The 25,502-nt window shown below is 45.4% G+C and overlaps 1 protein-coding gene across 10 annotated transcripts in view; it reads left to right on the top strand.

The window, feature by feature from the left end:
• LOC123144558 (uncharacterized protein At5g03900, chloroplastic) overlaps positions 1-15,403 on the top strand; it is a 32,228-nt gene extending 16,825 nt beyond the window's left edge. For 2 of the 10 annotated variants that reach the window (XM_044563767.1, XM_044563768.1), the window contains exons 9-14: positions 8,589-8,731; positions 9,032-9,118; positions 9,199-9,262; positions 12,840-13,003; positions 13,557-13,700; positions 14,834-15,403. In XM_044563767.1, coding sequence (XP_044419702.1) covers positions 8,589-8,731; positions 9,032-9,118; positions 9,199-9,262; positions 12,840-13,003; positions 13,557-13,700; positions 14,834-14,870 — 639 coding nt within the window. In that variant the 3' untranslated portion in view covers positions 14,871-15,403. Of the gene's footprint in view, positions 1-8,588; positions 8,732-9,031; positions 9,119-9,198; positions 9,263-12,169; positions 12,395-12,839; positions 13,116-13,556; positions 13,701-14,833 lie in introns of those variants that run through there. The other 8 variants (XM_044563770.1, XM_044563772.1, XR_006471695.1 and 5 more) reach the window with 7 other exon arrangements.
• Positions 15,404-25,502: the final 10,099 nt, after the last annotated feature.

Genomic DNA, 25,502 nt, shown 5'->3' on the forward strand with positions numbered 1-25,502 from the left:
AGGAGAGATGTCGCCTCGGTCTCGATAGCTCTTGCACGTGCTCGTGTCATCGGTCCACTTGGCACTTAGAAAGACGAAGGTAGGTCCATGGGGATAACCGTAGGATGCTCAGCATCACCGGGGCTTCTCGTCTAGACCCCAAATAGTATGACGACTTGGCCCGAATAGTCCGACCACCTATGCTGGCTCGGGCGAGGCGTGACCCGGGCTATCTGGCTCGTTGTTCGCGTGCTCTCGGTCTACGATGCTGGCGAGAAGTCCCAAAGCTGGACAGTCGGGCCGTGCTGCTGCGTCTGTCCTCGGCCTGCTCCGTCTTGCGGTTTTGTCTCGCCTTCTACACTGAATGGTGTAGTAGCTCTTGCCCATTATCTCCTCCATTGCACATACGTTGTTTGGCTCGAACCTAAAGGTGCAAAACGTAGTAGGGTCAAGTAGTATACCACCCTCGAAAGTAGCGAGCAGACACGCATAAAGGAGAAGATTCACCTTTGTATTGATGGTATGCGTGTCACTTGACGTTGAAGCTCTTGACATGGTGATGACAGTAGGATACCCCGCATCACCCCCTCAAGGAGAGTCATGCCCGATTCGGATACTTGATGAACACGCATGGAACTTGGGTGCTTGATGTTCTCCATCACTCCCCCCCCCCCCCCCCAACGTGTGAAAGAGAGTTATCCTTGACGAATGGGAAGGAGATAGACCGGCGAGTGTTTACTTCACGCTCACCATGTGCTCATCATCTTGATCCTTATGTGGACACTCTCCAATGTTGCTCCTCTATCCATGAGATGTATCATGCAAAAATAAGGAAACAACAATTATTTGTAGCCGATTCATGAAAGCTCATATTAAGATCGCTCAAAGGGAAGGAGTTATACCTTAGGAATATGCCTTTGAGTTCGTCAAGTAAGATCTTGGCGCGAAGATATATACAATGTGCATGTGATGCCCCTTAGACTTCGGGGAAACTGTACAGTCTACGTGGAAACATAATATAACTCTAGCACCCCCCTCAAACTCTTGATGGATCCGCAACACTGAGTTTGGAGGGTGTGGGCCTTCGTAAAGAAACCCGCCAACTATAACTCGAAAGACACAAACGAAAGAGCAATAACCTGATCCTACCCACCTGAGCGCACAAAAGAAGCATGAACACCAATAATGCTTGGTGAGCTCATGCTTCACAAGGTTGCGTGCAATACTTGTAGCACCTACACTGTCTGACAAGAAGGGAGTATGTGTAATGACAGAAACACCAAACTACAGTAACCAAGTCACCTCTATCGTCAAAAGAGCCATAGCTCCTCTACGCTTGCACGGTAAAATGGAGTCTGTTTCTTTGTCTTCTTGGCAATGATGTAACGCCTTGGGAGTGCACTATACAGATCTAGCACTTCCGCTAGCAAATGCATAGTATCGACCCCAAGATGCCCACCAAACACAACATGCATTCTATATCCATACACGCAACATGCATGCTATTTGGGTGGTATGGCAGGTATTGAAACACAACTCTACAAAAGATTTGCAACAAAATATATACAATGACTCCAACGAGTCAAATTTAACAACTCCAACAAGTCAAATTTAACAAGGGTCTTTCGACCAAGTTGCAGCTATCACAACGGAAGCAAAAATATACCTTAGACAGGTACAATTTAACAAATGCCTTAAGAAGGCTTAAAGAAAAGCAGATAACGTTCATAACCCTTCCTAGACCACTGCCTGTGATAACCATAGCTAGCGTCATCCTTTACCCAGAGATTACCTGCTTCCAAATGCTACTATCTGATTTCCAAATGCCACTATCTGATTTGCAGCATCTAGATCAAAAGAAAAAATAAAGAAAGGTGAGTATTCAATTGTACTTGCAAGACTTACATCAGATCTATTCTAAGTATGCATCATTCTCAAAGAAGGGGTATGTGGTTTGAGCGGCAACAAGCACTAGCATCCTATGGAGACACGCTACAACTTGCGTCTATCAGAGATAAGGTAAGAGAGCACAGATGAGAGCCATCTTATCTACCCTAACCTAGCCAAAACATAACACTACCGTGCATCCCCCTTCGCATCGCCCATGAGAAGGATCCCCAAGGCATGCACACGGCTGGCAAGTTTTATCGATTATTAGTTAAAGTTGTTTTACAATCAAGTAAAAAATCTCCAAGTCGTCCATAACCATGGATACGGCTATTCAAATGGATTAAACCTTGCATGGGAAATACATGGCTCACACGCACTAGTAACAGGAAGGGAGACATATGAGCACAATCACACACACTAATACAGGGCTCATACTCAATATCCACCCACACTTAAAGAAATTATTAAACAGCTGATGGCACCTCACAAGGCATTAAAGGTGTTGGCACAGTACAATGCACACCATTAATTGAACTTTCATCCGTTATGCATGTTCCTACTTTTCCAGTCAATCTTGTGTCAATGAGTCATTTGATCGATGATTTAGGTTGCCGGGTAACCATTGACCGAAAAATACGTCTAATTCAGGAGAGACATACAATGAGGAAGCTTGGGACTGGGACCAAGCATAATGGGCTACGATACATGGATCGTGAGGTGCCGAACCATGTAGTGTCTATGGTGTTAGAGTAATGATGTGATGCTTCTGCATTGTAGAATGGGGCACGTAACTTCTGATAAAACGAGCAAGTCTTTCCTGATGTAATGTATGGGGTGAATAAGAACAAACTTTTGTGATCATCACTATTCTCTTACTCAGCTGCTATACATATAAATGATGCAGGTATGGTCCCTTTGGGCCATAGCGCGCACACGCACACACACACACTGTTAGAGTATTATATATATAGCCATGTAACCTTTCGTATTTACCCTATTGTATAAGGGGTTTCCTGCATATATTCCACACCTGTACATGTATATATACTGGCCTATGGCCTCCTGGAAATACAAGTTGCATATTTTCTAACATGGTATTAGAGCTAGGTCAATTTTTTGCACGCTGCAACTCGTGCTATTGATCTCCGTGGCCGTCGTCGCTGCCTTTTTTTGTCCACCGTAGCAGCCGGTCAACCCAAGGCCGCTCCTCTCCTTCCCTGCAGCCGCCGTTCAACTCCCTCCCGTCCAGATCATGCTAGCTCCAGATCCTATCACGCGAGCTCCAGGTCCCGCACGTGATCGCTCCAAATCAAGTCAGCACAGGAGCCTCCGCCCGCGATCGATCTTCCGCAGCCGGCCTGGTTTTTCGCCGCCCCTCATCCGGTCCGTCCGCCTCTCGCCGGAACAGGCCGCCAGTCGCCGGTCTTCGTCGCCTGCGTCCGATCCGGCCATCCCTCGCTGGATTTCGCCCCTGCTGCTGGTCTCTGCCACCCTCGCGGGATTTGGCCCCTGCTGCTGGCTCTCGTCCCATCCATCTGCTGCCGCCGCGATCGCTGACTGCGGCTGATCGTCAGGACCCTCTCTGTACTGCTGTCTGCCCGGTGATTGCCAAAAAAAAATGTCTACACCGTCAGGCTATGTCGCAGTTCCTCGCTGTCCGGTGATCTATGATGGCACTAACTACATCGAGTTTGTTGGCTTCATGCGCATTCATATGCGTGGCAATCGTCGTTGGGGCGTTCTTTCTGGTGAGGTCCGTTGTCCGCCGTGTCCGGTTCCACCTGTGGCCCCTACTCCGCCAACGCCACCGGTTCTTGCTGCCGATGCTGATCAAGCTACGAAGGATGCAACTAAGCTTGCAGATGACACTGCCGTCCATGCTTATGTGCGCAGGTTTCGACTTATGAGGAGGCTCTTCAGACTTATCATGAGGCTCTTTCTGCTTACACTCAGTGGCTTGATGAGGATGCCCGTGCGGCAGCTGTTCTCATTGCTAGTGTTCTGCCTCAGTTTGCCTCTGAGTTCTTGGGGCTCCCTACCGTATCTGAGATGTGGACTCGTCTCCGTCAGCGCTATCAGCCCTCTGGTGATGCCTTATATCTGTCTGTGGTCCGGCAGGAACATGCTCTTCAGCAGGGTGACTCCAGTGTTGACGATTTCTATGCTCAAAGTTCTGCTATCTGGCGTCAGCTTGATTCTCTCCGCACTGCTTGTTGCCGTACTTGTCAGTGTTGCCAGGCTGTGCGGGCTGATTTGGAGTTTCATCGTGTCTACGAGTTCCTATCTCGGCTCCGTAAGGAGTTTGAGCCCCGGCGTGCCCAGTTGTTTGCTCGTGGTCGTATCTCCCTCATGGAGGCGCTTTCTGAGATTCGTGCTGAGGAGACTCGCCTACGTGGTGCTGGTCTACTTGAGGTTCCCTCTGTGCTCGCTGCTCGAGTCCCTGTTATGTCGCCTGCTACACTGACTCCATCCCGCTCCAGTGCTCCTCCGCTCTTGCCTACTCCTACGGGCGGCCAGGGTCGGTCTCGTCCTCATTGCGGCTACTGCAATATGGATGGTCATGTTGAGTATCAGTGCTTCCAGAAGAAGAAACACCTGCGTAAGGCGCGATCATCAGCTTCAGGGACTTCTTCTTCTACTTCGACATCTTCCGCCACCGCCTTGACTGAGCAGGATATTCTGCGACTTGTCTGCTTGCCGCTTCAGGTTCTCCTTCAACGGGTACTGCAGCTTCTGTGACTGATGCTTCCCGCACTGAGCAACCACCCTCTACACAGTCAGGTACATCCTCGTGGGTTCTGGACTCCGGAGCTTCTTTTCATATGTCTTCTCATTCTTCAACTTTGTCCTCTCTTAAATCGCTTGATTTTCCTGTTCATGTACTCACTGGCGATGGTACTCTTTCTTTTCCTAGTCGAGGCAATCTTACCACACCTTCTTACTCTGTTCCTGATGTTGCTCATGTTCCTCGACTTACCATGAATCTTTTTTCTGCTGGTCAACTTACTGATTCTGGTTGTCGCGTCATCCTTGACGTTGACTCTTGTTCTATTCAGGATCGTCGAACGCACACTTTGGTTGGGGCTGGCCCTCGCCGCCGTGACTCTCAGGGTCTTTGGGAGCTAGATTGGCTTCATGTTCCTTCCGCTGCTACCACTATTGCCAGTCCATCCGCTTCCGTCGCTTCAGCTACCGGCTCCTTCCAGCAGTGGCATCATCGACTTGGTCATCTTTGTGGGTCTCGCTTGTCGTCATTAGTTCGTCGAGGTCTTCTGCGGTCTGTCTCAGGAGATATCTCTTTAGAGTGTCAGGGTTGTAGACTAGGAAAACATATTCAGTTACCTTATCCTACTAGTGAGTCGGTGTTTCAGCGTCCTTTTGATTTAGTCCATTCTGATGTATGGGGTCCGGCTCCCTTCGCTTCGAAAGGGGGCCATCGATACTATATTATTTTCATAGATGATTTCTCTCGTTACACTTGGCTTTATTTTATGACTTCTCACAGTGAGGTTCTTTCCATCTATAAGCGTTTTGCTGCCATGGTTCACACTCAGTTCTCTTCGCCTATTCGTGTGTTCTGTGCTGACTCTGCTGGCGAGTATATTTTCAAGATGTTGCGTGGTGTTCTTGCTGAGCAGGGCACTCTTCCTCAGTTCTCTTGTCCTGGTGCTCATGCTCAGAATGGCGTGGCTGAGCGAAAGCATCGCCACCTTCTTGAGACGGCTCGTGCGTTGATGATCGCCGCTTCTCTTCCACCTCATTTTTGGGCCGAGGCTATCTTCACCTCCACCTATCTCATTAACCTTTAGCCGTCCGCTGTTCTCCAGGGAGGTGTTCCTTTCGAGCGTCTCTTTGATCGTTCTCCTGATTATTCGACGCTTCGCTTGTTTGGTTGTGTTTGCTATGTTCTTCTTGCCCCTCGCGAACGCACCAAACTGACTGCTTAGTCTGTTGAGTGTGTTTTCTTAGGCTATAGTGATGAGCATAAGGGCTATCGTTGTTGGGATCCTATCGGTCGTCGAATGCATATTTCTCGGGATGTGACTTTTGATGAGTCTCGTCCCTTCTATCCGTGTCCATCTTCCTCGACCTTTTCAGTTGAGGATATCTCTTTCCTTACTTTTTCCGACACACCTATCACTCCAGTTAAGCCCTTGTCTCTCCGTCCTGCTCACTCTACTTCTCCACCGCTTGCCGATTTGCCGCCACCATCTCCCACGGTTTCCTCACCTCGCATGTCACCGGATTCTGCACCTTCATCCCCGGTGATTTCTTCGTCTCCACCTCCTGATTCTACCTCGGCTATTCCTCCTCGTATTCTTCCATCTTTTCCTCAGCATTACACTCGTCGTTCACGTATTGTGGATGCGTCTGCTGATGTGCCGTCCTCGTCTCAGCCTACCTATGGCTTGCGTCCTCGTTCGCTTCCGCCTGTTGATCGCTTTGGTTTTCCAACCGCTGGTGCTGCTGTTCTTGAGCCGACTTCTTATCGTGAGGCTGTTGTTCATCCTGAATTGCAGTTTGCGATGGCAGAGGAGATTGCTGCTCTTGAAAGCACTGGTACATGGGATCTTGTTTCTCTTCCTCCAGGTGTCCGTCCCATCACTTGTAAGTGGGTCTACAAGGTTAAGACTCGCTCCGATGGTTCTCTTGAGCGTTACAAAGCTCGTCTTGTGGCTCGTGGCTTTCAACAGGAGCATGGTCGTGATTACGACGAGACTTTTGCTCCTGTGGCCCATATGACCACTATTCGTACACTTCTTGCCGTGGCCTCTGCACGCCACTGGTCTGTATCTCAGCTTGATGTTAAGAATGCCTTTCTTAACGGTGAGCTGCGTGAGGATGTATACATGCAGCCACCACCTGGGTATTCTGTTCCCGATGGTATGGTATGTCGTCTTTGTCGCTCTCTCTATGGCCTTAAGCAAGCCCCCCGCGCTTGGTTTGAGCGTTTTGCCTCTGTGGTGACTGCTGCTGGTTTTTCAGTGAGTGCTCATGATCCAGCATTGTTTGTCCACCTTTCTCCTCGTGGTCGGACTCTTCTCTATGTTGATGACATGATCATCACTGGCGACGACCCTAAGTATATTGCCTTTGTAAAGGCCCGTCTTAGTGAGCAGTTCCTTATGTCCGATCTTGGACCTCTTTGCTACTTTCTTGGGATTGAAGTCTCTTCTACCTCTGATGGCTTTTTTATACCCCGGGAAAAGTATATACAGGATCTTCTTGCTCGTGCTGCTCTTACTGATGAGCGCATTGTTGAGACTCCTATGGAGCTCAATGTTCACCTCCATGATACTGATGGTGACCCCTTGCCTGACCCGATGCGTTATCGTCATCTTGTTGGGAGTCTTGTCTATCTAGCTGTCACTCGTTCGGATATCTCTTATCCGGTTCATATTCTGAGTCAGTTTGTCTCAGCTCCCACTTCGGTTCACTATAGTCACCTTTTTCGTGTTCTCCGATATCTTCGGGGCACGATCTCTCATCGTCTATTCTTTCCTCGCTCTAGTTCGTTACAGCTTCAGGCCTATTCGGATGCTACGTGGGCTAGTGATCCCTCTGATCGCCGTTCACTTTCTGCTTACTGTGTTTTTCTTGGTGGTTCTCTCATTGCCTGGAAGACGAAGAAACAAATTGCAGTTTCCCGTTCGAGTGTAGAGGCTGAGTTACGAGCTATGGCTCTTTTAACGGCAGAGGTGACTTGGTTACGGTGGTTACTTCAGGATTTTGGTGTTTCTGTTACTACACCTACTCTGCTCTTATCTGATAGTACAGGCGCTATTAGCATTGCGTGCGATCCTGTGAATCATGAGCTCACCAAGCATATTGGTGTTGATGCTTTCTATGTGCGCGCTGGTGTGCAGGATCAGGTTATTGCTCTTCAATATGTGCCTTCCGAGTTACAGTTGGCAGATTTTCTGACGAAGGCCCAGACTAGAGCGCAGCATGGCTTCTATCTCTCCAAACTCAGTGTTGTTAATCCACCATGAGTTTGAGGGGGGGGGGGGGTGTGTGTGTGTTAGAGTATTATATACACCTTTCGTATTTACCCTATTGTATAAGGGGTTTCCTGCATATATTCCACACCTGTACATGTATATATACTGGCCTATGGCCTCCTGGAAATACAAGTTGCATATTTCCTAACACACACCACAGCCCAACATATACCATCCTCGAAAGTAGCGAGTTGACACACGTAAATGAGATGATTGACCTTTTTTTGATGGTACGAGTGTCACTTGTTAAGCTCTTGACATGGTTATGACCCTAGGATGCCCTGCAGTAAGACGACACAGATCGGAGACGTGGACGGATGATCTTCACTCGAGTCGCCGACCACTGCCAAAGGTCCGGAGAGGAGAGAGAGCTCTCCTTCTCAAGCGTGCACTATGGACCGATTCGGTTCTCTCACTCCCTCCTATTACTAGTGCGTGTGAGCTGTGTATTTCCCATGCTGGTTGGTGTCCAATTTGGTCGAAGGTGCTGCTCTACGCGCCTAGGATGCTGCAAATGCTTCAATGCCTAAGGCGAGCTCGACGATGCCAAATGCGAGCTCGACGCTGCCAAATGCGAGCTCGACACCATGTTGTCGGAGGGTGCCCTCCGACGCTTTAGGGACGCCTTAAAAACAATTACTTAAACACAAGTTGCTTGAATTGATCATACTATGAAATGCCAAATATGTTTAAAAATATAACCATTCTTCTATGTAGGGAAACATTCTTTATCGATTCCCATCGCTGCAACGCACTGCTTCCTCGAAAGGAGGTGGGAGTAGGGAATATGTTGGTACAAGATGGTCTACAATGTCGAGTGGCATTGAAAAGTTTATGGAAGAGAAACCATGGGAATTCAGGTTGCTACTCACCGTTAGTCATTTGAAGCATTATTCTCTGAATTAAATTCTTGTTATTTCACCCTGAACTTGTATAATTAGCATATTTGTGTTTCAAAGTTTATCTTGGAATGGTGTCTCACATTACACAATGAACTGCATTGGACTCCAGACCTAGAGATAACAATTGTTTGTGTTTTAGTTTGACACACTAGAGGGTATTTGTTATCACTCATGAGCTCTAAATTGTCAATCTTGAGATCTGAACTATGTCCTGTGGCCTTGCTGCTGTTTTTGTATTCTAATCTGGTTATTTTACAGTAAAGCAAATGCATTAGAGAGGGCAATGGTTGCTGGTTTGGGAGGACTCAATCTTTTTGGCGTCATAATTCTGGGAAACTTACTGAAGTATGAATTATAATTCTTCCTTCAAAGTATCATTTTGTTTAATTGAATTTTCTTCTACTAAATTAATATTAATTGTGAAGGCAAATGACAATGACACCTGGTGGGCTTATCTCATTTGCTGCGCAGTTATTTCCCTTGCTTCAGGTATAACTGAACTTATTTCTTTATAAATGGGTTGATGCCATTCCTTTTGGGTGTGTTTGGTAGGTTTTATGAGTAAGATATTCCCACTGATACAAGAGTTCAGTTGTTTGGTAGCATGTTCGAGCCGTGCAAGCTATGCCCACCTTGTACCGCAAAGGCCTGATAGCCATGACCACCACAAAACCCAAGCAACCCACCCAGTTCCCTGCACGAGCGTGGCCCACCCCATCGGGCAACATCTCTCTCCCTCCCCCGCCGCCCTCTCCCCGCCGCCACCTCTCACTAGCTCTATCCCAAAAATGGAGCTCCTCCAGAAAGTAACCTGACTTTGTGTAGCTTACATGTTGGCCAGCTTGTGGGTCACACATGTCAGCCACCCTCATGTCCGGTGACTTGAAGTCAGAGAATCCTATTTCAGCCACACTGCACCCGCCCAGCAAAAACGAGATCCTCTCACATAGAAAAAGCTATGTTAGAGGGATGTCCGACGCATAGGACCTTTCATGCGCCATTCAATGGCACGGAGCAAATGCTTGCAGAAATAGAGCCCTGCGGTCAGACAGTGATGCGACACTCGTTTGTGCCTTCGGCGGCGGCACGATCTCGACGGCATGGTGCAGCCTAGAAATAGAGAGCCCTGCTGTGAGACAATGCAACGCGGCGGCGCATGGTGCAGCCATGGCAGCGGCGCCACACGCCTCCTTCACCGGAGCTGGCATTGCCCCATATCAGGTCATTCTAGTGGTCCTTGTCGCAGAACACTCGCTTGGCGTGTAGGATGCCGATGTGGGTTGTGGACCTTGCTGCCCTCCCTGATCAGGAACACGATGGAGTTGCCCGGCGAGGAGCTTCTTCTGGTTCACGAAGTTTCTCCTCCCCGAGTTGAGCATGCACCAGCGCGGGGTAACTTGGTAGGTGTGATGGAACATGAAGTCGTCCGCCTGGATGTCCTTGAGATGTTCTGCACATGAGGCTCCTCATCGTGGTCCATTGCCGGGAAGATAGTCTCTGCGCAGAACCGCAACATCGAGAAGCACCCACGTCCACCACCGAGGCTAGGGCTGGTTGACCTGCAGCCAGGCTTCGTTGGCGGTGTCACCCACGTCCACCACCGGGCTGCAAGGGACAAGCACCAGACCCACACCGCGGACGGGTCGACGACGTCTGTCGCTTGCTCCACGTGGTAGACGGCGGCGCTCGTAGGCGGGACGGGGTACATCCTACCTGAACAGGCGGCAGGCCAACCACAATTGATCCATGGTTCCAGCCAGCTGCTCACTGCTCGCCGGGCATGACAGCTCTATGGACGTGAGCATCTCTTTCCTTCCCTTGCAACCCTAGACTCGTGTGAATGTGCGTATACGTTGCAGAGCTCGCCTGGTCGCAGAACCCCATGGCTGCACCACGCCGTCGAGGTCTCGCCGTCGTGCGAGGCACCAAGCGAGCACCACGTCCTTGTCTAGGCCAATTGTTGGACTCCATTTCTGCGGCCGTTTGCTCCCTGCCGTTGGATGACGACATGGACGGTCCTATGCGTCGGACATCCCTTTGACGTAGTTTCCTCTATGTTAGAGGATCTCGTTCCGGCCCACCGGCCGTCTGCCTCTAGCTCCTTGGCTGTTGACCCCTGCTCATGCTCCTCCAGATGCCATCATGTGCTCCAACTCCTCCGAATGCAACCTCCTCTAGCCGTCCCTTGGTCAAGCTCCTCAAGCTCCTCCGTCTGCCGTTCCCTGCTCAAGCTCCTCCGGCTGCCATTCCCTGCTCAAGCTCCTCCTGCTGCCGTTCTCTGCTTCATCTCCTCCGACACTAGCTCCTCTAGCAGTCGTGCTCCTCCCTCGTCTACCTCACCTGTACGACGCTGTTGGTTGTTCTCCAGCACCAACAAGAAGGGAGCATGAAGTCTACCTGCCTGTGGGTTCTGCGCTCTGCCTCTCCTTTTCCGTCCTTGGTCACGATCTCTATGTGGGAGCGGGCTCACCACAATCCATGGGTATTCAAATGAATACCCAAATCTTGTGGAAAACATTAATATGTACTTCTCTATATAATTAGAAAACAAAGAGAAATAACAACATGATCTAGTTTTAGCTTAGCTGGTTCTGACTCATAAGGTGACGAAATTAGCGATCAGGAGTTCAACACTTTTTTGCTTGTATTTTTTTTTGAGGTGATTTATTTTGATCAGCATTCCCCCTTATGTTCTATAGTCGTAGCAATTGTTCCTATGTTTCTTAAGCGGAAGATCATTTGCCTTCTAATACTAGCACTTTTTTGCTTGTATTTATTTTCCTGGTAAATATATCAATGAGCATTTTACCATTATCTATACCAATATAAAAAGAGCGAGTTGTGGAGATCCAACAAATCTCGCCCGTTCAACTACATCTATCCAACGTTCTATGTCACTCCGGTGTTTAGCATTAAACATGTTTAGCACCTTCCACTAATTAATATGAGGCCTAATATCGACATCAACATTAATCAAGTAGTTATATCCTACCTACTATTAATATGTAATTAATATCTTGCCTAATATTAATGTATAATCTAATTAATATTTTGCCTAATATTAACACGCATTGCACATACACAATTACTAGTATTCTATATATATCTTAGCAATTGTTTCTATGTTTCTTGAGCATAAGATCATTTGTCTTATAAAGTGTGTGCTACCTGGCCAAAAATCCAATTGCACCTATATGGCTAATTTTTCTTGACAAGAAATTATTTTCACAGTAAAAAAATGTTTGAGGTATATTCTTTATAGATTTTGCAAAAGTAAAGTTTTTAGACAAAACTATCATTTTGGTGCCAAAATCCGCTTTTTGATTAATTTTCTTTTAAAAATACTATTTGAATACCGATATCCAAAATCTTGGGCCTGCCCCTCTCTCTATGCAGGCAGCAAGAAACTTCCAGATCTCCACCTCTCCCTCTGTTCTTGATTGTTGGGTGAATCCGTATCTTTGGCGAATCTGTATCTTTTTTTTGTTCTCCTTCGTGTGTTATGATCGAAGAGCAACAACATATAACTTTAGTTAATTGGGGAGGACTGAGGAGTGAGGACAATATATAGGCATTGCTTTGGAGAAAAGGTGTTCAATGTTCAATGAATATTTACAGAAATAGCTGGCAATCTATAATTTAGTTGCATTCTAAATGAATCGCATCCTGCGGAGAGTCACTATGTTCAGTTCTTCAGTATATTACAGACATTCAGGTGATAGTGCTTAGATCGTACTATATTACTGTACATCCAGATGACACTATATTTTATTATCCAGAAACAGTGACAGTGTTTGTATGCTGCTTATTTGATACTTGTGTTGAGGGATGATGATCTCCTAGTGAGGGTTTAGTCTAATGGTTTTGGTACTTCTGAAATTTGAATCTATACCTCCCAGACTTTTGATGTGAATTTTACACTTTGCAAGAATTTGCAGAGCAATGTTGACGAATCTGAATCCAAGTTTGTGCAACATAGATTGTTCTGCAATATGTTTTTCTTGTTAAGATCTTGTCTTTGTTCAAATATTTCTGACATATTTGTTTCGCGCTAAAATCTTACTAGAATTGTGTACCAAGTCCAAGAGATACACCCTACCAAACAAACTCATGTCTCAGCATGCCTCAACAAATAACATCTTATCTCAGCATGTCTCAGTGGATACCGGCTACCAAACACATCAGGTTGTATACTCTCAGCATGTCTCATCAGAGAATGGCCATGTCAGGGTGATTCCAGCTACCAAACACACCCCTTCATTACTCATTGTACAAGGCATATGGCTGAAAGAAATCACGAGCCCTTTCTCTTTTCTGAATGGCATTTCTGACTTCTGTATGTGTATGTAGCAAACTGTTGATTTCTAAATTATGTGTTAAACGTATGATGAATATTATTGATGACATACTGATGAATATTACTCCCTCCTTTCCGGTTTATAGGGCTCATCTCAAAAAAATTGTTTTTCCATTTTATAAGTCTTAGTTCTACTACTCATCATCACATGTTCAGATTTCAAGATGCATTAAATCACTGCATGCAAGGATCAAGAAAAAGCTAACCAATGCATGTTGAAGTTTTTGGTCGTTTAATGGTCATGCATGCATGCATTGTAATTAAAAGTGTAGTAATTATTTAAAAAAAAACTACGAAATTTATTCCACCACTCACCATCTACCTTGGTTGGAGAGATTTACAAATTGAGCCCTATAAACCGGAAAGGAGGTAGTATTAATGATTACTGATCATTCATTCATTCTTAAAACATGTGACTATTTGTAGATATATGCTGGCTCCTTTTTTGCAATACCATTATTTAGATGGTTGCTGCTACGCAAGACCAACAATGACATTGCAAGGAGGAACAAGGCTAGAGAAGAGAGAGCCCAGGAACTTTTGTCGCCAGAACCTTCTCTCAGAAGAAAGGTAAGAACGATTAGGCTGCGTTTGGCATTGCGGTGGGTTCTCACAATCCCGTTTGCCCCACCCTTGTTTGACCATTTTTGCCTACTTTCGTGCCTAAATTTACGCAGCAGATTATAATATAAGCATAACACAGCACAGTTCAGCAACCGCAGATTGAGCCTTAAAAGTGTATAGCTTTCTGTTTTACTTAACTGAAAATTTCTAAAGTCCAGCAAACTTTAGCTCAACAGAAGTTATGTGGTTGCTGTTTACACACAAATGACATGTTTGGAGAAAGCCGGGTATATTCCAGAGCATTTCGCTTTGAACCTGATAGGCCGAAATTTGAATGACGGCGATTGTTTACTCCCAGGTTCCATGCATCATAAAGTTCTAAAAGAGTGCCACTTTTGACGGGATAAACTAACAACAGCAAATAGAATTATGCAACTTGATCATCTCTTTCAACAGCTACAGGCTCCAGCAATGAGTGGCTATTGTTGGTATAAAGTGAAAATACATTGCAATCATGACAGTATTGCGTGTATATATATATATATATATTCTTGTAGCAATATATAGGACAAATGTTTCCTACAAGCAGTGGTAGTTACCACCACTTGCGTTTTGTATGTTGTATGTAGTATCTGTCGAAATCAAGAGTATGTACGTGTAGTATGTAGTATATAACAATGATTAGGTAGTATATATACTAATTTTTAGGTAGTATATACCATGTTTTGAGTATGCTCTTTTTTACGTACAAATATGTACGTATTTCACAAATATAACAAAAACTATGGGCTCATATGCAATTTTTTCATGTAACTTGTTTTGAAATATCTTATATATATTATACGAATATATTTAAAATAATAAAGTAGTATATATAGTACCTCATGGTAGTATATGAGACATATGGGGTAACTACCACAGGTGGTAGGATGGATTTTCCATATATATATATATATATATATATATATATATATATATTCTTGTAGCATGCTTCATTATTAGTGAGTATTATCAATTGGAGTTGTTTGTCATCTTGTCATCAAATTGCCTTGCTAGGTTGCCTTATTGATTTCTAGCAACTTACACACTTGTTTTTTGTTGATTGGCATAAATTTAGCTAGTGATTTCTGGCTTTTCAGTTGCTCAGTGCACGCGACATGGCTCAGCGGAAGGTGATTACACCAGGGGAGATTGTCTACACAACCGAAAAGGATCTATTGGATCAGGAATATGAAGTTAGGGAGTGGGAAAGGCGATTTAAGAAACTTGAGTCAGACTGATGGTAATGATGGATAATACTTGAGATTCATTTTATTGAAAAATAATACTTGATTCATATTATATATGGATGGTCCTTTGGTCGTCTGGCATCATTCTTGGATGGAGGATAGATCTGACCGAACCATTCAACCAAGTGGGCAGAATGCCTAGATGAGAGACTGGATGGTTCTTAGGCCCACTGATGTGCTGTGAAGTTTTTGCCGAAGCAGTCTTTAATACTACCATTCATCAAAGTAATTGCTGCTGCTGTACATATCTGTAACATTTAGTCTACACACATGTATATATAGTTGTAGATCAATGCACAGAAGCAGGGAATTGTAATTCAGAGCTAGGGAATTGAAATTCAGAACTGAACACCGGAACCGTAGGACATGTAAAGGATAATGCCGTTAAACTGTTGTCTCAGATTGGGTTTTCTGGATCTAGATTGATGACACTGGTGTTAATGTCTAATTCCATGATATATGCATGAGAGAATTCCACTCCTCAACTCTAAACCTACTACATGATTTAAGATTCAACCCTGAATGGAAAACCGGTTATGGCACACATTCAAATCTTGATACTGGTTATTAAATTACAGCCCCATGATGATTGGTAATTGGTTTTTGCTCACATAGCATCATGTTGACAAGTGAAAGATGATATGGCATATAAATCGGCAAAAAAATCTAAAACGAAGTTGGTGGTGCCATGTGCCATACACAAACCACCTTCATAGTATTTTTTGTCCTAAATGACCCTTCGTGATTTTTTTGAACAATTGAAGTCGCTCAACGCAAGTATGAAAGCATGCATATACACCCTATCCCTATGAAAGCATTCATACATACCCTGTCGTGGAATTGGAGCCATCGCAACAGGGTTAGCTTAAAGGGGTTCTCTTAAACGGGACAAAGGACACAAGGAGTTTATACTGGTTCGGCCCCTTGCGGTGAAGGTAAAAGGCTAATCCAGTTTGAGATGGTATTATTTATGTCTCGATTACAAGGGAGCGAATACGTTTGACCTAACTTTCGATCTGTTGTCTCTTGCCCTAACTCGTCGTCGGGTCGTCTCTTTATATACACAGGTCGACGCCCAGCGGCCTACGGAGTCCCAGCCGGCTCATAAACAACGTGTCCGGCTCGGTGACTAACTGTACATGCCTTATAATACAAGTCATACATAGTATACAATAACAGAATGCATCCACAGCAATTGAGCATCGCATTGCAGAATTGAACCAAGCAGTTAACTAAACACCACAACAAATGAACCAAATGTTAACTGAGCACCACATTGCACAATATAATATACTCCTAATAGAAGATCAGACAGTTAACCAAACCAAACATGCTAAACAACTTGGAAATATAGCAATTGTATTTGTTTCTCATGTATTTGGTACAACCAAATTCGATTTATTCCTCACATGGTATACAATAACAGAATGCAGCCACAACAATTGAACATCGCATTGCGGAATTGAACCAAGCAGTTAACTAAACACCACAACAAATGAACCAAACGTTAACTGAGCACCACATTGTACAATATAACATACTCCTAATAGAAGATTAGACAGTTAACCAAATCAATCATGCTTAACGACTTGGAAATATAACAATTGTATTTGTTTCTCATGTATTTAGTACAGCCAAATTCGATTTATTCCTCACATGGTATACAATAACAGAATGCAGCCACAACAAATGAACCAAGCAGTTAACTAAACACCAATTGAACAATATAACATACTCCTAATAGAAGATCAGACAGTTAACCAAACCAAGCATGCTTAACAACTTGGAAATATTGCACCCTGAAGAATTGAACATCACATTTGCAGAATTGAACCAAGCAGTTAATTGAACACCACATTGCACGACATAAGAACATATACACTATACCAGAAGATTGCATGGTAAAAGTAGATAGCACAATTCACTAGAATTTGTTAAGGAAAGGTTGTAGCTAGCAAACTGAATATGGGTCCTTATAGTGAGCTAATAAGACAAGCTACTCCTCATTTTCGGAGATATCGATGATGATTGGCTCCTTGGACATGGAAGAGGGCGAGGCCTCCGCATCGTGGGTGCCACCGTTATAGTGGTGAGTTGCCTGAGCCGCTCCGGGCACCAACCTGCTGGCTCTCGAGATGAGGTAAGCATGTGCACGCTGAGAAAACACCTCGTACTCTTCGTTGAAGGCACCTGGTTTTTAAATTCTAGTAAATCCAAAACTCGTCGGAAATTCATGAAACTTGGCATGCTATCATGGAGCGGCATCAACATGCCGTGGTAATTTTTTTGTCCCATTCGGGGCAGGTTTGGGTATATGCTTCTCACAAAACGGAGTTTCTCACAACAAGCATGATGGTTTTCGGTAGGGAACGTCCCACCTTTGGGGACGACACGATATCCATTGCCTCTTATTGCTTTCAATTTTTTTTCTCATGTCAACATAGACCAACAGGAGTGTTGTGTGAATTTTTGTGATTTTTCGGGGTTCGTTTGGACATTTTTATGCATTAACTGACTTTTCAATGCATTTATGTGCACAATTCAAATTTGAACTACATGCACATGCTCCAGTGCATATAAATTGGTTGAAAAATCAAATCTGTGTCCTTGGGTGCATGCTTAGGTCCCATGCAAGAAATGAGAATAAATTTCAAACACCAGGGCACCGTAGATTGCCGGCAAAACATTGAGATGCTTGGTTTTTAAATTCTAGTAAATCCAAAACTCGTCTCAAATTCATGAAACTTGGCATGCTATCATGGAGCGGCATCAACATGCCATGGTAAAATTTTGTTCCATTTGGGGCAGGTTTGGGTATATGCTTCTCACAAACCGGAGCTTCTCACAACAAGCATGATGATTTTCGGTAGGAAATGTCCCACCTTTGGGGACGAAACGATATCCATGGCCTCTTATTGCTTTCAATTTTTTTCTCGTGTCAACATAGAACAACAGGAGTGTTGTGTGAGTTTTTGTGATTTTTCGGGGTTTGTTTGGACATTTTTATGCATTAGCTGAGTTTTCAATGCATTTATGTGCATAATTCAAATTTGAACTACATGCACATGCTCCAGTGCATATAAATTGGTTGAAAAATCAAATCTGTGTCATTGAGTGCATGCTTAGGTCCCATGCAAGAAATGGAAATGAATTTCAAACACCAGGGCACCGTTGATTGCCGGCAAAACATTGAGATGCCTGGTTTTTAAATTCTAGTAAATCCAAAACTCGTCTGAAATTCATGAAACTTGGCATGCTATCATGGAGCGGCATCAACATGCCATGGTAAATTTTTTGTCCCATTTGGGACAGGTTTGGGTATATGCTTCTCACAAACCGAAGCTTCTCACCACAAGCATGATGGTTTTCGGTAGAGAACGTCCCACCTTTGGGGACATTTTTATGCATTATCTGAGTTTTCAATGCATTTATGTGGACAATTCAAATTTGAACTACATGCACATGCTCCAGTGCATATAAATTGGTTGAAAAAAAATCAAATCTGTGTCCTTGGGTGCATGCAAGAAATGGGAATGAATTTCAAGCACCAGTGCACCGTTGATTGTCGGCAAAACGTTGAGATACTTTGTTTTTAAATTCTAGTAAATCTAAAACTCATTTGAAATTCATGAAATTTGGCATGCTATCATGGAAGGGCACCCGACATGCTGTGGTATTTTTCGTGTCCATTTTGAGAGAAGGCGCACTCGAATAATGACAGCCAACAAAGGCATTTTGAAAAAATATATCTGCCACTTTAATATCTCAAACGTTTGTATAATTCAAACCGTGTGTGTTCGGTTAAACATTCACGTGACACCACGTGTCTTGGTTTTAATGGCTATAGGAGGTGTCGTGTGAACAGCTGCTTGACTGAACAGGAGACGTGCGAGCGTAGTCCGGTGCGCAGGCTCACTGGGAAGCGTACAAGCTGTTCAACGCAGGATCTGTGCATCTCTTCAACGCAAACGGTCTAAAGGTATGCAAATTAAAGCCAGACTTCGGCGCTAAGCCAAGAGACACTACGATTTGTCAAAATATGTAGCTAAAAATCAATATCACTATCTATTTTTTGCAACTAAAATTCTGTAATTAAGCATATATTTCATTCATACTAGAGATTAAGCAGTCTTTCTCACCGGGGAGCGAGACAGCCTTGGACCGCCGCCCGCCTCGCTCCCACTGGTCTATATTAATGGCGCCGCCGAGCGGCCGCACCCCCCCATCCTCGCCACACACACAATTCCTCTCTCTCCTCCCGCATCCTCGACGCCGCTCTGAGTCCTCAAAGCCGTCAGTGTATGAGGATGCCGTCGAAGCGCCCCATCGGAGGGAGTGGCGACGCCGGGGCTTCTGAAGCACCGGAGCACGGTGTGAATACGGAGACAGAGGTTTCCATCCCCGCCGACGAGGTGGAGAACGAGGCTGCCAACAATCGGAGGCGGGTCGAGAAAGAACCGCTAGCGACTCCAGTAGGCCTAGACTTCATCAACAACCTCCCCGATGATATGTTGATAGTCATCATATCCCTCCTCCCAATCAAATATCGGGCGAGGACAGGCGCCCTTTCCCGGCTATGGCGCACCCTATGGCTCCGCACCCCTGCTGTGACGCCCGGATAATTAGGCTACAGTAATCCCATGTTAACGATGCATGTCACCTCGGTTACTATTGATACTCTCGCGTTAGTTCGAAATGATTCAAATTAAAATTTTGAATTTAAGTTAAAACTATTAAAGTTTTCAAAAGTCAAAACTAAATTATTTCTAATGTGTCAAATAATCCATAGACCATGTTGGTGGAGAGACCACACCTTTATAAAGTATTTAGATGCACTAGAGTAAAGAAAATTGTGGCTAAAAACAAATATTTAAATACCTTTTAAATAATAAAAATGTATTAAGTAATTATTACTACACCAAACATTTTGAGCTAGTGGCCTATATTATAACGATACTTTAGGAGTTTGTTTTGTATTTTATAAAAAACTGTAATAGGTGTAACCAAAAGAGAACAGAAAATAATAAATAAAAGAAAAGTAAATAAAACAAAGCTAAGAAAAAAAATAAAAGACACCCCCCGCTGGGCCAACCGGCCGGCCCAGCCACCCCCTCTCTCTGGCCTACAAGGCCAACCCCGACCCAAACCCTAACTACCCGATCCCCACTCCCCTCGATCTCCCCCACGCCCCTCTTCCCTTTCCCCCCGTCCGGATCGAGGCAGAAGAGCCAGATCCCGCGCTGCCCCGCACCCACGTCGCCGGCGCCCCGACGCCCGCCGACGCCCGTCGCCTCCCCGACCCCAAGCCGGTGCCCCGCTACCTCGACGCGTCATCGTAGGCCTCGCCGTCGCCGGACCTCCCCACCGGACCTCCTCATCTCCTCGTCGCCGGTCTACCCCAGGCCTCGCCGCCTCTTCCCTGCAACGTTGGTGAGGCCCCCGGCCTTCGCCTTCCCTACTTCGTCGTCCCCCCTTTCTCTCTATCACCGCGGCCACCGCGCCCTCGTTGGGGTCCGGCCCCGCCCGCGGTCACTGCGCCCCGCCGTGCCCCCTGCTCCTAGCTGCTGCAACTGCTTCTACTGCTGCCCTGCTGGACCTTGTCCCCTCGCCACCGCTCGTCGGAGCCACCGCGGTCCCGCGACCAACTCCGGCGGCCCGCCGGCCGTCGCCCGTGCGCCCGGGTTCGCCCCGTCGGGCGCCTGGTGCATGCGCCCGTAACCGGCCTGCAGCGCCCGCTTGGGCAGTGCCCGAACCGCGCCTAGCGCCCGCCCCTGCGCCCGTTAGCCCTCCCGCTAAGGCCCCTGGCCTATGACATATGGGCGCCACCACCTGGAATGTTAAAAAAAGTTAATTAAAATAAATAAATAATAATATTCAATAATTAATTAATTAATTAAATTAATTAACTTAAATAATTATGTTTAATTAACCTAGTTAACTACCGTTAGTTAACTTAACTAATCTGTTAACTAAACTAATTAACCTGGTTAGTTAGTTGCAGTCAATGACATGCGGGACCCACACGTCAGTTTGACCAGTCAACACCTCTGTTGACTGCAGACGTCATGCTGGGGCAATAATACTAATTTCGAATTAATTTAATAATAATAAATTAGGAAATGATTTAAAACTTTAAAAATTAATATAAAATAAACCGTAGCTCAGATGGAAAAACTTTGTACATGAAAGTTGCTCAGAACGACGAGACAAATCCGGATACGTAGCCCGTTCGTCCGCCACACATCCCTAGCATAGCAAACACGCAACTTTCCCCCTCCGTTTCATCTGCCCGAAAACGCAAAACACCGGGGATACTTTCCCGGATGTCCCGCCCTTCACCAGTATCAGTTACTACCGCGTTAGATCACCCCCGGCACTGCGTATTGCCTTGTTATATTTTGTGATGCTTTGTTTGCTCCGTATTTACTATTTCTTCCCCCCTCTTCTCTCCGGTAGACTACGAGACTGACGCCGCTGCTGGTGCCCTGATCGACTACGTTGTTAACGACTCCTTGCCAGAGCAACCAGGCAAGCCCCCCTTGATCACAAAATATCGCCTATTCCTTCTCTATACTGCTTGCATTAGATTAGTGTAGCATGTTACTGCTTTCGGTTAATCCTATTCTGATGCATAGCCTGTCATTGTTGCTACAGTTGTTACCCTTACCTGCTATCCTACTGCTTAGCATAGTATGCTAGTGTTCCATCAGTGGCCCTACACTCTTGTCCGTCTGCCATGCTATACTACTGGGCCGTGATCATTCGGGAGGTGATCACGGGCATATGATATATACTTTATACTGTTACATTACTTATGATACTGTTCGGAGATGGGGGCTGAAGGGGCAGGTGGCTCCATCCCGGTAGAGGTGGGCCTGGGTTCCCGACGGCCCCCGACTGTTACTTTGTGGCGGAGCGACAGGGCAGGTTGAGAACACCTAGGAGAGAGGTGGGCTTGGCCCTGGTCGGCGTTCGCGGTTACTTTAAAATAACACGCTTAACGAGTTCTTGGTATATGATCTGAGTCTGGCCATTTGGTCTATACGCACTAACCAACTACGTGGGAACAGTTATGGGCACTCGACGTCGTGGTATCAGCCGAAGCCTTCGTGACGTCAGCGACCGAGCGGCGCGCGCCGGATTGGACTGGAACGCCTGCTAGGCTAGGTCTGCTTCCGGCCGCCCTCGCAACGTGCAGGTGTGCAATGGGCGATGGGCCCAGACCCCTGCGCCATAGGATTTAGACCGGCGTGCTGACCTCTCTGTTGTGCCTAGGTGGGGCTGCGACGTGTTGATCTTACGAGGCCGGGCATGACCCAGAAAAGTGTGTCCGGCCAAATGGGATCGAGCGTGTTGGGTTATGTGGTGCACCCGTGCAGGGAAGTTTATCTATTCGAATAGCCGTGTCCCTCGGTAAAAGGACGACCCGGGGTTGTACCTTGACCTTATGACAACTAGAACTGGATACTTAATAAAACACACCCTTCCAAGTGCCAGATATAACCTGGTGATCGCTCTCTAACAGGGCGACGAGGAGGGGATAGCCAGGTAGGATTATGCTATGCGATGCTACTTGGTGAACTTACCATCTACTCTCTTCTACATGCTGCAAGATGGAGGTGGCCAGAAGCGTAGTCTTCGACAGGATTAGCTATCCCCCTCTTATTCTGGCATTCTGCAGTTCAGTCCACCGATATGGCCCTTTACACATATACCCATGCATATGTAGTGTAGCTCCTTGCTTGCGAGTACTTTGGATGAGTACTCACGGTTGCTTTTCTCCCTCTTTTCCCCCTTTCCATTCTACCTGGTTGACGCAACCAGATGCTGGAGCCTAGGAGACAGACGCCACCGTCGACGACGACTCCTACTACACCGGAGGTGCCTACTACTACGTGCAGGCCGCTGACGACGCCTAGGAGTAGTTAGGAGGATCCCAGGAAGAAGGCCTGCGCCTCTTTCGATCTGCATCCCAGTTTGTGCTATTCTTCTTAAGGCAAAGTTGTTTAACTTATGTCTGTACTCAGATATTGTTGCTTCCGCTGACTCGTCTATGATCGAGCACTTGTATTCGAGCCCTCGAGGCCCCTGGCTTGTATTATGATGCTTGTATGACTTATTTATGTTTTAGAGTTGTGTTGTGATATCTTCCCGTGAGTCCCTGATCTTGATCGTACACGTTTGCGTGCATGATTAGTGTATGATTGAATCGGGGGCGTCACAAGTTGGTATCAGAGCCGACTGCCTGTAGGAATCCCCTTTCCAACTCCTTGGCTGAAGTTGAGTCTAGAAGCCGAAAACTATTTTACTAACTTGGCTGTGTGGCTTACGAGCCCACGTCGCCATTGGTTGGTATTAGGATCTTTTACTCCTCGACCTTTACTCTGGGACTCTGATCTCTCCTCTATTCGGGTTAAATGATTTTCTAAAAATCTAACTTTAGGTTCTCGAAAACACTTTCTCCCGGAGAGCCCCTTCAGTCTAGATGATCGCCGGCTGCACCAGAAGATTTCGAAGTTACTCTCCGATACTCTTTTGAGATTTTGTGCCCGTTGCTTTTGCAATTCCCTACCACCGAAATATCCCTATGGATAAATACATACACTCGTCGTTCTTACTTTTATTCCAAGTTGATCTTGTTATTACAAGATACCCTGAAATCCTCTCTATTGTTCCGAGAATATTTTGTGCCTACTATCTTGCAGTTCTTGCCACCTGAATATCCCTACGGATAATTTCTCGCACTTATAGAGTATCCGCTCATCCCCAGATGATTCGTGTGTCTCACAAAATTCTTTGGAATACTTTTTGATCTTTCGAAAATCCTCTACAACCTGTTATTCTTGAAATTCTTGCCTGCTTGCATTATGGTTAATTCCATATGACTAGTAGTCCTCGATAACAGGTTATCCTTTTAAAAAATTATCTTTCCGACTCAGACGTCATTCCGGACATGAGTTGGTTCTCGGCAATTCAAACCTTTATTGATTGTCCAACTAAGTGTTTTACTTATCCATCCTTGATCAGAGCGTCTGCTTCCGATCCTTCGTTTTGGAAACCATAATTTCTTTCTATTTAAGCATCAGACTAATCAGGCGATTCTTGAATCTGATGCCTCTGCATTCTTTCTTCCTTTGAGTGAGTATCGATACTCACATCAGCTCCGTTGTGGATCGCCCGATCCATTGTTGGATTTTTATCCGACAGCGTCCTTCATATTCAATCACCTTGTGAGTTCTTCCGCTGATACACAATGCCTTTGGTAAATTGTATCCTCTGCTTGGCCAACCATGCTATGCTTTCGAGCTTGTGTATTTACTTTTGAAACTTGTGGTATATGTTACTAAGATGCCCGATGGGTTGAACCTATGCCTTCCCCTAATCCGTGAGAATCCAAAAGTTTTCACAAGTCATACTCTTCTGGTGTTCTACCAGATAAAATTCCAACACTACAGTTTTATCAAAGCGAGAGGTGAATGAAATGATATGCATTAAAGAAGTGGGAGTCGACCTTGAACTTTATGTTCATGCCCATGAAAATGATGTAGACCGTCTCGAAAGCTTCTTGCAAAATGATTATCCAGCTGTATGATTCTTTCAGTATTCTTGAAAGTGGTTCCTTACAGTTATGGTTCCGACCATGCTGTCCTGATCTAATATATCTGATGGGAATTCATTCCAGTGCCTCGTCTATTTTTGGCAAGGTTGAAGTATCTACTGTCATAGGTCAATGACCCGGTACTACTTCTATCATGTTCAACCTTCGAGTATTACCCCCTGGTATCTCGAAGATGTCTTGCCATTGCACCACATCTTACTAACTTTGTTGAAGTAATGTCTTTCCTTGTCGTAATCACTCTACGGGTTCTAGGTTGTTATCAACCGAGGACACCGACTAGTGAAATTATTCCGCACTACAAATCAAATACCCCTAGTATTTTTACTAGGAAATTTTGAACTCAATCTGGTCATTCCTAGACTATCGCCTGCATCCTGGTCTTGCTATCTTTGACTGTGCTACCTCATCTTTCTCCGGTGCACGAATTCTTCAGTGTGTGAGCACGACTTACATCGAGCTTTCAACATCATGGTGCTTGTCTTGAAAGGCAACCTTGGTTCCGATCTTGCATCTTATATTTTGATCATATAACTTGCCACTACGTCATTCCCTTGCTTGTTGCCATTGTTGTTTGATTGCATCCTCTCGAAACCTCCCGACAAATGTGTCGGATCACCTTCAACACTTTGACTTCTTCCGAGATGTCAACTGTGTTCATGATGAGAAATACCCTCCTTGCCCTCGATAATTTTTATTATCATCGACAACACCCTTGACTTCCTTTCATCGCGAACTTGTCCACATTATGAATACAACTTGCTCTCCAGCTAGTGTTGTGTTCTGCCTTGAAGTATTACTTTCTTTTCTGTCGAGAATGTTGTGGGGATTGCTCCACCTCTTAGAAATTCTAGGTATGATGATACTTCTCACCATCACCATTCTTTCTTGGTTCTCGTGTTG

This window comes from Triticum aestivum, chromosome 6D, assembly GCF_018294505.1.
Source record: "Triticum aestivum cultivar Chinese Spring chromosome 6D, IWGSC CS RefSeq v2.1, whole genome shotgun sequence".
Taxonomy (NCBI): domain Eukaryota; kingdom Viridiplantae; phylum Streptophyta; class Magnoliopsida; order Poales; family Poaceae; genus Triticum; species Triticum aestivum.